The sequence below is a fragment of the Microtus ochrogaster genome, chromosome 1 (genome assembly GCF_000317375.1).
Source record: "Microtus ochrogaster isolate Prairie Vole_2 chromosome 1, MicOch1.0, whole genome shotgun sequence".
NCBI lineage: Eukaryota > Metazoa > Chordata > Mammalia > Rodentia > Cricetidae > Microtus > Microtus ochrogaster.
Genome location: NC_022009.1, coordinates 60,463,026 through 60,475,593, shown reverse-complemented (window position 1 = coordinate 60,475,593; position 12,568 = coordinate 60,463,026). Strand labels below are relative to the sequence as shown.

Here is a 12,568-nt window from a genome sequence, read left to right as displayed (position 1 = left end):
AGGCCAATAGGCAGCATGCCTCCATGGCCCCTGCATCAGTGTTGAGTTGAGTTCCTGTCCTGACTTCCTTTCAGGACAGACGACCTAGGAGGTAAAGTAGATCTTTCCTGCCCTTCCTTGACTGAGGTGCTTGGGTCATAGCCCCTATTGTAGCAATAGGAAGCAAAGCCAGGCAAGGCGCAGATATTAAGAATCTGAAGAAACGTGAGCTACTTTCCAACATGAATCACATTACATTCCTGAACTTTTGATCAGCTGCTTTACAACAATAAAAGTATAACTTGGATGTGTTTAAAACAAACAAACAAACAAACAAACCTCAAACTGTCAACCTTGTAAAATCCAAAAACTCCATTAGCCTTGGGTAGACGCTGCTCTTGAAACTGAAATAACATCCACTTGTTATAAACCATAGGCCATAGGGTCTTGATGCTGGACCACTGCCAGGAGGCAGGTGAATTTATAGCGGGATCATTGATAGTAACTAATCTTCATTCTCAAAAGCGAACTTAGTTCAACACGATGCTCAGCTATTATTCTCGCCTCTCTGGTAACCCTTTCCTAGGAGATGTCAGAACAGTTTATGCCTAAAATTCCAAAAGCCTCTGAAATTTTCAACATAACCACGTATTAATGTAGCATGGGTTTAACATTAGTTAGTCACCATTAAGTAGACTTAGACCTATTGGAGTATAATCTATTTTTCAAGAAACTAACATTTTGGAATTGCTACATCTATGTATTTATCATCTATATATCTATGTATGTACTATTTACTTACCTACCTACCTACCAAATCTTCAAAATGAACACTGAGACCAGCACAGTGTGTTTTGTAATTAGAATACCCTCCTCTGGTTATTCATGTATTGAATATGTTGGCTTTAGTGAAAATGATGTTTGGATGTATGCATTAGGAAAGCCCCTATTAATCATTGTTTCCACAAAAGTGCAATATTTTTCTCGCACCTGTCAACAATGCTGGGAGAGTAGCTCCTTGGTACCCACTGGACCCTGTGCTTCATGTCCTTTCCGAGGAGCACCCCAGAGCATCTCCTGGCCTGACTTGGAGCTCGAAATGCAGCCATGGAGGCCATTGCATTCCCTAGAACAACAGGGGAAAGCCGAGGGGCAGGAGGGTGGCATCTTCTAATCCAGGCAGTCCCTCGAAACAGCTCTCAGAATTTCTACACACCTATTCCACTTGCTCATTGGCCAGAACTTGGCTACAGGGAGAGCCACAGTTAGCTACAAAGGAAATGGGGACTGTGATTCTTAAATTCTGGGCAGCAATATTCACAGCTGAATCTCAGCATTTTGTTACTAAGGAATGAGGGGAAATGGGTATTTGGGGAGATGCTACCACTGTGGTTTTGTGTTACATGCTGGGTCTTGGGGCTATAACGTAGAAAATCAAACATCTCTTTCTGTTTTTGTTATGAGCAATGGTTTCTTAATTTAGCAATCTAGCTTTATTTAGAAACCCTGTTTCTTCTGTGAAGTATCGTTGCTTTATTTGGCAATCTAGTCTGACTTTGCTTTCTTATTTCCTTTTGCCTTTCAGCTGTTTTGGAAAGAAGTAAGGCTTAGATTTCTCCATGTTAACCATGAGCGTGACGCTTTCCCCACTGAGGTCACAGGACCCGGATCCCATGGCGACTGATGCCTCGCCCATGGCCATCAACATGACCCCTACGGTGGAACAGAGAGAAGATGGAGAAGAGGCCATGAAGGACATAGATGCTGAGCCGCAGTATGGAAAGCCACCCCCGCTGCACACAGCAGCTGACTGGAAGATCGTCCTACACTTGCCTGAGATTGAGACCTGGCTCCGGATGACCTCAGAGAGGGTCCGTGACCTCACCTACTCGGTCCAGCAGGATGCAGACAGCAAGCATGTGGACGTGCATCTAGTTCAGCTCAAGGTAAGGCAGGTTCTCTGGAAAGAGACTGAAAAAGGCCCCGGGTATCTTAAGACTTAGTTCTGTGACTGCCAATGAGGAAGAGTCAACAAGGAAAATAGAGTAACAGATTTGAAACCGTCATTCTTGATGGTAAACTCAGATTATTTCTCTTCTAATTTCACTACATATGCCAGTTATCTAGAGCAAAGCCGGCCTTCGAGGATAGAACAGAGATACAAGGGAAGGATGGGGCGTTTTTGTTCAACTTCACAGAAATCAGTTGTGGGAAATGAAAGGATCATATAAAAGATGATGACAGGCGTCACGAAGGCTCTCATGGTAGAGCATCAAGCTGGGATGGGGAGCAGGTCATGTGATTGGTACCTTTGTCCAAAGCCGATGCTGTCTTTGAAGCCAGCAGTGGTTCCTACCCCAGTGGGAAGAACAATGTTCTCCTTGTTGAGTGATCTTCCATCCAAAGACACTGATCACGTATAAAGGAGCTTTTTATAGTAACCCATCTAATGTCAGACATTTGGGAAATGTCTGTGGCTTCTGGAGACCTTGGGAAAGTGTCACAGCACAGAGAATTGAAGGTGCTAGAGAGAGTGCAATTAAACCAGGGCTCCAAAAATATAGTCTGCGACTTCTACCCTGCATATGGGCCTTATATAAACTTCACGTTAGATGGGGTTCTGAGGAAGATTCTTTTACCTAAGCTGGCTCATCTTACGTGACATAAACACTTTCTTAGCTCTGCATGCTGAAATGATTTACAGGTCTAACCACCATAGACGAACCATAGGTGTGCGGTTAAGAGAGAGCACATTTCTCAGTGTTTAGAGTGAATCTGGCTTAGCCTTTTCAGATTGGTGCCCCAGATCCTGTGACAGAAGCCCCAGCTGGATTCCTACTGTTGTGATAAAGCACTGGGACCGAGGGCACCATGGGGAGGAAAGGGTCAGGTCAAGAACTCAAGGCAAGAACCTGGAGGCAGGAGCTGAGCGAGATGCCCCAGAGGAGTGCTGCTCTCTGGCTTGCTCCTCATGACCTGTTCAGCCTGCTTTCTTATAGAACCCAGGACCACCAGCCCAGAGACGCTACCACCCACAATAGGCTGGTGCTCACCAGTAATTAAGAGAATGCCCTGCAGGTTTGCCGATAGCCGGATCTTATGAAGGCATTTTCTCAATTGTGATGCTCTCTTCATGCTGTGTCCAGTCTGAGGGGACCTCAAAAAAACCACCAGGCTCACTGAAATGCAAAAGCAAGGTTCTTTTGTGTGTACAATACAAGCCGGCAGGGACCTTTCAAAGCTACTGGTGCAACAAGAGGAGGTACCCTGCCCTACTAGAGGGCATTATTTAAAGGCAAAACCCAGAAAAGTTATATTAGCAGGGTGTAGGGTGTTGATTGGCTGACATTTGTCTAGGGGTGTCCTGGTGTAAAGCGATGGGTGTGTGCTGGCAGGTGATCCTATCTACAATGGTTGGAACATTAGGAATTTCTTTTGGTCTGTTTCTGGGTGGTGCCTGGGTAGTTTCAGTTTGTGGTCTTTATGGGAACCAGGTATTGCCTCAGAGTAAGCTACTGAGACTCTATTGAGGTTGTCTCGGCTGGATCTCACATTCATTCACTTAGCTCTAGATTATGTCAAACTTACAAAACCTGACCAGACACCAGATTGTTTCATCAGTGTTAAGACAGGTCGGGAAGGAGAAAGACAGGCAAGAAGGCAGGAGGGAGGAGGGGGAAAGACAGAGGGGACCATGTGAGAGAGTGAATGAGTCTAAGTGAGAGAATCATAATGGCGTTGGTAGCTGCTCCCCACTGGTGGCACAGGCCTGGGGTCTTTCTCCTGCTTTCCACAGTTTCTTGGGAAGACATCACCAAGATGGCAGGGGCATGACTGGAAGACACCTCAGTGAGATGCTAGTCCCTGCTAGCATCCTCCTGTGGCAATAGGGAGTACTGTGACTGAGTCCCTGGGGTAGTTTAGACAGAAGAATAGTCCCTGGCCACCTTGGAGTCAGAGTAAACTAGAAGTTGGGACACTCCTTTACTTTGCTCCCTCCAGTGCTGAGCCAGTGTGTGGCTTCTGTAAGTTAATGCAGGATTGAGTTTGTAAGGAAAGTCAGCTGTTACCTCTTAAATCCTGGAAGTTGGTAAATGCTAGCAGCGAATGGGAGGGGATGGACATAGCTTTAGAAGACAGTTAAAAGCACTATTAATGTTTAAATGGTCTTAAAATGCTAATTTGTTATCAACTTCATTTAATTAGACCAATAATATACACATGGAAGCTCATATTTTACCTCAGGAATGCATATTTTTGTGCCATGACTGTATAGTTGTATATTGCATTTGAAGAATCATCCCTAGGGACATCTGCTTTTCTCATGTAGCTACCATGACACTTTCATCAGAAGCCTTTTCTTTTCTGTCTCTGCTCTATCCCAGGGTGTGCTTTATCTTCTCTGCTGAGAAAAGAACTGCAGGAGATGTAAGGTCAGCACAGTGGGCATATGATACCAGCCAATGACTCTTCAGCCATAAGCTGGAATTGTCTTATGATACCAGCCAATGACTCTGTAGTGATGAGCTAGAATTGTCATATGATCTCAGCCAATGGCTGTTCAGCGATGAGCTGGAATTGTCTTATGATACCAGCCAATGGCTGTTCAGCAATGAGCTGGAATTGTCTTATGATACCAGCCAATGACTGTTTAGTGATGAGCTAGAATTGTCATATGATCTCAGCCAATGGCTGTTCAGCGATGAGCTGGAATTGTCATACGATATCAGCCAATGGCTGTTCAGCAATGAGCTGGAATTGTCAACCTTCATTTTATTCTAGGAGTTTTGTTAGCATTTTTCTGGGTACTTGTTTCATGAAGTCACTTAACTAAATTGTCTGTAGTGTTTTCAAGTTTGTGTGACAATGGAGCCCTTCCCCATTGAACCCAATGTCAGCAAGCTCTAGTCAGTGTGTGGTCTCCACTGCCATCTGTACAGAGGGCTTACTTTTAAATCTCAATATGCTTAGACCATTTCCCCCTTGATTATATGTTTCTTTTTCCAGTGAAATTTTGATGCATTTAAATTTTAAAATATGTCATCTTTCTGCATTACGCACTAATTCAAAATAACAAAGGCATCTTAGCACTGTGTCTTAGTAGAAATTGATGAGGACAAACTTGTAAAGCAGCTCCCAGATGAGACTGTGGCAAAGCAGAGGGACAGATCCAGCTTGGGTAAGTTGTCCCAGCTCCACATTCACTGCTTTGGTTCGTTACTCAATTTATTAGTTTGCAGTGAAAAGCCATCCTCGTGGCCTGAGGATGACCTATGACCTTAAAGACCACCTGGGTGCAGAGAAATTCCAATGTTGTTTGTAGGCAGGCTTTTATTTTTCCACTTGCCAGGTCCCAAATAACTGACACAGAGACACAATATTAATTATAAATGCTTAGCCAATAGTTCAGCCTTATTACTAACTAGCTCTTACAACTTAAATTAACCCATTTATATTAACCTACATTTTGCCACATGACATTACCTCTCTTTTATATTGCACCCCCCTCCCCCCGCCTGTTTCCTCTTTCTGTCTTGCTGGCAACACCTCTGACTCTGTCCTTCTTCCCAGTGTCCTTAGTCTGGTTCTCCCACCTAACTTTATCCTGTCCAGATATTGGCCAGTCAGCTTCTTTACTAATCCAATCACAGTGTGATTGGCACAGCATACAGAAGGATTATTCCACAGTACTTGTGTATCTGTTCCAATGCGCTCCTAATGCTACAAACCCCAGCTCCTTACCCAGCTTCTCTGCTTGTGTCTTAGCAGGCATCTCAAGTTGCAGATGTCCACTCAATCACTCTTAATCCTCCCTTAATTGTCCCAGTAATGGTAAGGGACCATTTTTTTTTTTTGCCAAGCAAAAGCAAGACTTTCTACCCATACACTTCTCTCTATCAACAGGGAACCCATTCCCCAGATGAGCCCTTAGTTCAGTCACTGCAACCATTTCTGCAGCCAGCACACCATGGCACACCCTTGCTTGCCTCGGTACTGACAGCCTCTTAACTAATCTGGCTTCCTCTTAACTTCACCACCCTTGCAGCTTATTTCCCACTGGGCAGCTACTTTCTAAAAAGATGTCCATCAGGATATGCCCTTCTCTTGCTTCAAATCTCTTCCTTTGACTCATTACTACCTGAGTCTCTGGCATGATGCTCCCTATTTGACCCTTATCTTTATGTTGGAGGAGGTCTCTTGTTGGTTCCTGGCTGCCTGCCTAGCTTAGATCCAAAATAATCACATAGAAAACCATATTATTTAAATCACTGCTTGGCCCATTAACTCTAGCTTCTTATTGGCTAACTCTTACATCTTAATTTATCTCATTTCTAGTAATCTGCATATCGCCACATGGTTGTGGCTTACCAGCTAAAGTTTTGACATGTCTGACTCTGGCGGCAGCTCTATGGTGTCCCTTGACTCCGCCCTTCTTCCTCCCAGCATACAGCCTAGCTTTTTCCCACCTAGTTCTGTTCTTCCCTGCTGTAGGCTCAAAGCCGTTCTTTATCCATTAACCAATAAAAGCAACACACAGACAGAAGGACCTCCCACACCATCTTTAAGCTCCAGATACACCAAAAGCCCCAGAGAAACATCAACCTAGTTCTTGCCTCATAGTTTTCCTTGTTCCTTTTGCCTAAAGATTCTTTCCCCCTTGTTGAGTGCTGACTCTGGATCCTCATCAAGCTGTTAGCCAGAGGCACAGCCAAGCTCTGACATCCATTCACTGGGAGAAGGTGGGGCAGAGGTTGGGGACAAGGAGGCAAGGCCTATTCTGTGCTTGATGAAGGGAATACACATACAAACATCTCATTGTCTATGAACCTTGCACTGCCTTGACAGTGTTGGTTTTAAGTCATTTTAACATGGTCTTCTCTGCCATTATATTAATGTAGACGTTTTAAAAATTATCAGTCAGCCTAGGCTCATCTCTGAGCTCCAGGGCCTTGTTAGAGACCTTGCCTCCACGATAAGGTGGGAGGCTACAGAGGGACAACACCCAAGGTTGGACTCCAGCACAGGGATGTGCGCACACATATGAACACATATGTACACACAAAATAGATGCTCAAATCTTTTGCTCTCACCCTCACTTCCTTCCTCCTCCCCTCCCCCTCCTCCTGCCCGTCCCCCTTCCCCTGCCCCTGTGGTATCAGAACATCCTCAGCCTGACTCTCATTCTCTAAAGGTGATTTTGTCTGTGGTCATTGTGCTTGTCTTAAAGTTTCTCTCTCGGACACCACTTGTCTTAGTCAGTGTCCTACTGCTGTGAAGAGACCATGACCAAGGCAACTCTTATAAAGGAAAACACTTCATTGGGGCTGGCTTAGTTTAGAGATTTAATCCATTGTCATCATGGCAAGGCAAACTGGTGCTGGAGAAGCAAGTGAGAGTTCTATATCCACCTCTGCAGGCAGCAGGAACACACACACACACACACACATACACACATACACACACACACACACACACACACACGAGAGAGAGAGAGAGAGAGAGAGAGAGGGGGGGGGGCTGGGTCTGGCTTGAATCCCAAACCCCAAACCCCAAACTCCACCCCCAAAGATACACTTCCTCCAACAAGGCCACACCCAATCCCTCTCAAGCAGCGGTCATTTCCTATTGACCAAGCTTTCAAATCTATGTCCATATGCGGGCCGTTCTTATTCAAACCATCACTCCACTCTCACCTCCCTTATTTCCAAATCCTTAGGGGACATTTGACTATAAGCTCCAGATTGAGCTAATCTTTATTACAAAGTTTCCACAGGGGTATGACAGTTACTGCAAGTTGAATAAACAAAACAAAATAAAAAAAAAAAACAAAAAAATAACTAACCTTAAGGAAAACTGACTTATACTTAATCCTTTCTCCATTATTTTTAAAACTGAACACACAACTGGCATATTTCACTTTCTACTTTGCAAATTATCCCTAGTAAAAAGTCTGAGAAGCAGCTGAACCAGCTTTAGAAACTTGCCCCACCCACCCCAGGTTTGGAAATTCTGGGGCTCTAGAAAAGCGGACCAAATACTGTAAACCATGCTGAGCGGCTGCACGCACACATCTAAGTACTAAACAGGCCAAGTAGGCCCCTTCTCAGGAACGATGCTATTTATATTCCCAAAGACCCCGTAGCAGGGATGAGGCAAGGCTTGGACTAGCTGGAATAAGCGATGTGTGTCTAAGTAAACAGAACTCTGGAAGCAACTTAACTGGAATCAATTCCCGACTTTTAAATTCTCCTCTAAACCACCACCACTCATGATTTGCGTCTGCTTCTTTGGTTTTCAAAGTCAGAACCCTGGATACAATCTCTGTTTACAAGATGTTTACAAGACTGTCTGTGATGCCTGTGGCATCTGGGAGTTAATCCAGACACCCACTAGCTCACATGGGGTCTGGCGGTTGCTGGGAAAAGGCTTCTATATCCGCTGCACAGCTGGAGTTTGTACAGATGTGCATGATCTGAAGGTGGTGGAAATCTAGGGGTGAGGGGCTCCATCATAGGGCTATGAGATATTTCAGTATGACAGTGAGGAAAGATGTGGTGGGTAACGGCTTGGAGGATTCCCAGCCCTGGGACAGAGTAGCGTGGGCAATAACCAGTGAGGGAAAGAGTGAATGGTTATAACCTTAACAGTGATATGTTTGTGTGTCAAATTGACAGGGGTCACTTGTGCTGGCTGGTTTTATGTCAGTCAGTTTGATACAATCTAGAGTCATCTGAAAGGAAGGAACCTCACTTAAGAAAATGCCTCCATAAGATCTAGCTGTAAGGCTTTTTCTTAATTAGTGATTGACGGGATCCTTCCTATAGTGGGTGGTACCATCCCTGGGCTGGTGGTCCTGGGTTCTATGAGAAAGCAGGCTGAGCAAGCCATGTAGAGCAAGCCAGTGAGCAGCACCCCTCCATGGCCTCTGCATCAGCTCCTGCCTCCAGTTTCCTGCCCTTTTGGATTCCTGTCCTGACTTCCTTCAGTGATGGACTGTAATGTGAAAACGTAAGGCAAAAAACTCTTTCGTCCCCAACTTGCTTTTGGTCACAGTGTTTCATTGCAGTGGCAATAACCTTAACCAGGACATCTCACAAAGTCAGGAGAGACGAGAGTGAAGAAGGGCATACACACACAGACAGTAGACATTTTCGTCAGAATATACAACTATATATTATTTTCTTAATTTCTTAAAGAGAAAAGAAGAAAGCTTGTTCTCTCTTGTTTATTGAAGTGGAAATCATCCATGGGACCAGACAGGAGGCAGCTCACCTCCTGTGGCCATGCGGTTACATATGAATGGCTCCTTTTGAAGCTGTGAAGCTGTGTTGTCTGCCACCCACACAGCCTGCTGGAGCCGCTTTGTTCCAGGGAAGTGGTCCGAATGAAGAGCACTTTGCCCCCAAAGCACAGAGGGGCAGTTTTCTGCCCTCTAAAATGGATGACGTATCATGGAGCTTGGGCTCTATGGCATCGCCTTTGGAAGGCCGTGGAGACTAAAGTGTCCCAGGGGACAGTGGGGCTTGATAGAGCAGTCATACAAATATCTATAAAGGTCAAATGTGGTGTAAAATTTTTAAAAAGCCCTCTGTCTTAGTGTGAGTGTATAGGTGCATACAAGGTGACCAGGACAGGAGCGGGGTGTGAGCTGGTCACAAGGCTGCTGAAAGAGACAATGGCTGGACTTGGTGTTGAGAGGAGAGAAAGAACTAAAAGACCCCATCACACACAAAGCCTGTCACACCGTTGACAACCTGGGGTGAGCAGGGAATTGGAGGCAACTGGCTTTTGTCACCCTCATCTGTCTCTTCTTGATAGGGCTGAGTGATTTCTCTTTGTGTACATGTGGATGGGAGGAGGAGGAACAGATTTGAAAGCCCCCATCTGTTCATGGCTGTTATCAGCGAGCATTTTGGGGTAAGGCTCATCATTATTTGAATAAGTCATGTTTGTCAAATGCATCATTTAGTGCAAAAGGAACATGTAAACTACAACATGAAAAGTGGTATGTTCTCTTTCTGAGGAAGAGGAAATGGACCTGTGTCCACTGGAGTCTTAGTTCACAAGGAGAAAGCCGATGCTTCTTACATTTCCCCTTTTGATTCAGAAACTGACTTTCTGTCAAAGCCCATGCAGCGACCATCAATAATAGTGTCAATGCACTCGGTACAACCCTTTGGAATGCTGCACCTGCTGAAGGCCTCCTTCTCTGAGATGATGAGAGCCAGGCGTTAGTGACTGGATCAAAAGACAGCTTGCAACTGTGTCCAGTTCTTCAAACAACAATAGCAAACACAGTTTTCTTTCTGTATGTGTCTCCTCTTCCTCCTCCCCAAACACCCAAGAGTACAGTGTCATTTAAAAAGAAACATTTTAACTAGAGACCTACCTTCCTCACCTTCCAACTTCCTTCCCACATAAAGTAGAGATGCACAGGCATGGCCTCTGCAGTGTCTTCAGCATCTGGACCCCGCTGGCCTGGGGCTCCTTCCACTTTTCTCTTGCAGTAACCATTGACAAGTCAGGCCCCATCAGAAATCCATGCCTTAGAGCATCCTCTCTCCCTGTGGAAGCATCAGGTTCCTCATGCTACGCAGCCTCTAGATGGCAGCTTGAAGTGCCCACTCGCGAACCCATCTTGCAGGCCCAGCTGGTGAGTCCTTCTATGGGTTTTCCCCGTAATCTCTTGGGTTGTCTGCTGTAGCTCGGTCATGAACAGAGCGCTCCCTGCTCTCTCTGAAGGGAAGGACCTATTTTCCTCTTTGCAGCTGTGTCCCTCCCTTGATACAGGGCAGGGCTTTGAAATGGGATGAAAGAAATCAACCAGTGCTAACCAGTTTACTCTGGTTATTTTCTCGACTGGAAACAAATCAATATGCTCGCACTTGTGATGGCTGAGAGAACGTTCCTGAGCTGGAGTTAGTTCCCATTCCTGGAAATTCGAGTGTTAAGGTTTATTTCTTTGTTCTAGACAAAGTCTCCTGTGCACTTTGCATTTTAGGAGTGTGACTTGGAGGAGAAGTCCTGGCCATCAAAGTTCTGTTTGCTGTTTTAGTTGGGAATATTTAGAGGTAAATTATTATTTTTTTAATCATTAAAGAACAGCCTTCTTCAGAAGATAGAAAAATATGGCAGGACATTGAAGGGTTCCTTTGCTGTGTTTCCTGAAGACCACTGTAGGGTTTGTATCCACACATACACAGCTCTTTCATTGTCATGGAAAGAACAGCTTGTTAAACATCCTTGTGGCTTCCCAGATTTCCTGCATCCTCTACCCATATGTGAATTCTGATAGTTGATCCCTGAAGATGTAAATCCATTGCATTGTGGTCTTTTACAGTACAGTAGATGAGTCAAAATACATTTACTCTCTGCTCAGATGAGTGCAGAAGACATTATTCTTTGTGTGCTATGCATTTCCTTCCCCTTTTTCTCCTCTCTGCTTTCTGGTAATCTATGAGCATCTCTTCCCGTTAGGTATAAAAATATGAAGAGTCTAGAGCTTCACTAAATAGTCTTGATTATTCCATTTTCATAAAATTACATTGTAGATTTTTTAAATGTTTGGAAAAAGTGGTTAATTTTCTTCTCAAAGCTGGTAGGCATCTGTTTTGTCTTGTTTTCTGAGGTTTTCAAAAGCCTTGGACTTAGCTTTTCTTACAGTGCTAGGGCAGCTATATATTTTTACCTTTCACAAGACCATAAATAAAAATAAATATTTTATAGCTTATTTAATGTGGTTTTTCTAAAATTCAATACATCTTTTAAAATGCAAGCCTGTGAATATGTTGCAGGTTTGTAGGAGAAATTTATGAAAGCTTGGAGCACAAAAATGTATAAATTTGTGCACTTACTGTGTGTTTATATAATAGGGTTTTATGGTTTCTGCTTTAATGGCGGTATATTTATCCTTCATCAGACCAAAATTCCTTTATTTGATGTGACATTTTATTAACATTTTTATAGAATAGTCAAAAATTGCCCAAAAGAATCCTATTTCAAACAGGCATTTTAAAGATGTTCATATTTTTTTCTTTATATGATGACAGCAACTAGACATTACAGAATGGATTGTATTGTAACTGGGGGTTCCTTTCTCTTCTGCCAGTTCCCGAATAACCACTCTGAGGTTTAATATTAATTACAAACTCTTTGGCCAATGGCTCAAGCTTTCTTACTGGCTAACTCTACATATAAATTAACCCGTTTCTAATAATCTGTATATTGCCACGCACTCTGCGGCTTCCCGGTAATGCTCTGGCATCTTACTCTTTTGGTGGCTGCTGGCGTCTCCCAGATTCTACCTTCCTTTTTCCTTTGTCTTTGCTTGGATTTTCTGCCTGGCTCTATTTTGACTGGCTACTGGCCAAATCAGCTTCTTTATGAACCAGTACTAAAACATTCACAGCGTATACAGAGAGACATTCCTCACTCTGAGCCAGTAGTCACACCGCTGAAGCTGCAGCTCCATCAGCAGGCCCTCCCTGGCTCTGTCCTCTCTGCTCACAGTCCTCCCCACCTGTGACTTAGGACCAGTGTGATGTCTTGATTGTGTGAATCTTCATTAGCTTTTTCCTACACCGTGTTC

General features: G+C 44.1%; 1 protein-coding gene across 3 annotated transcripts in view; it reads left to right on the top strand.

Annotated features, from left to right (window-relative positions):
• The window catches only part of Akap6 (A-kinase anchoring protein 6), a 387,996-nt gene that overhangs the window by 82,334 nt on the left and 293,094 nt on the right, over nt 1-12,568 (top strand). For all 3 annotated transcript variants that reach the window (XM_013347205.2, XM_013347218.2, XM_013347211.2), the window contains exon 2: nt 1,565-1,925. In XM_013347205.2, coding sequence (XP_013202659.1) covers nt 1,599-1,925 — 327 coding nt within the window. In that variant the 5' untranslated portion in view covers nt 1,565-1,598. The remainder of the gene's footprint in view (nt 1-1,564; nt 1,926-12,568) is intronic.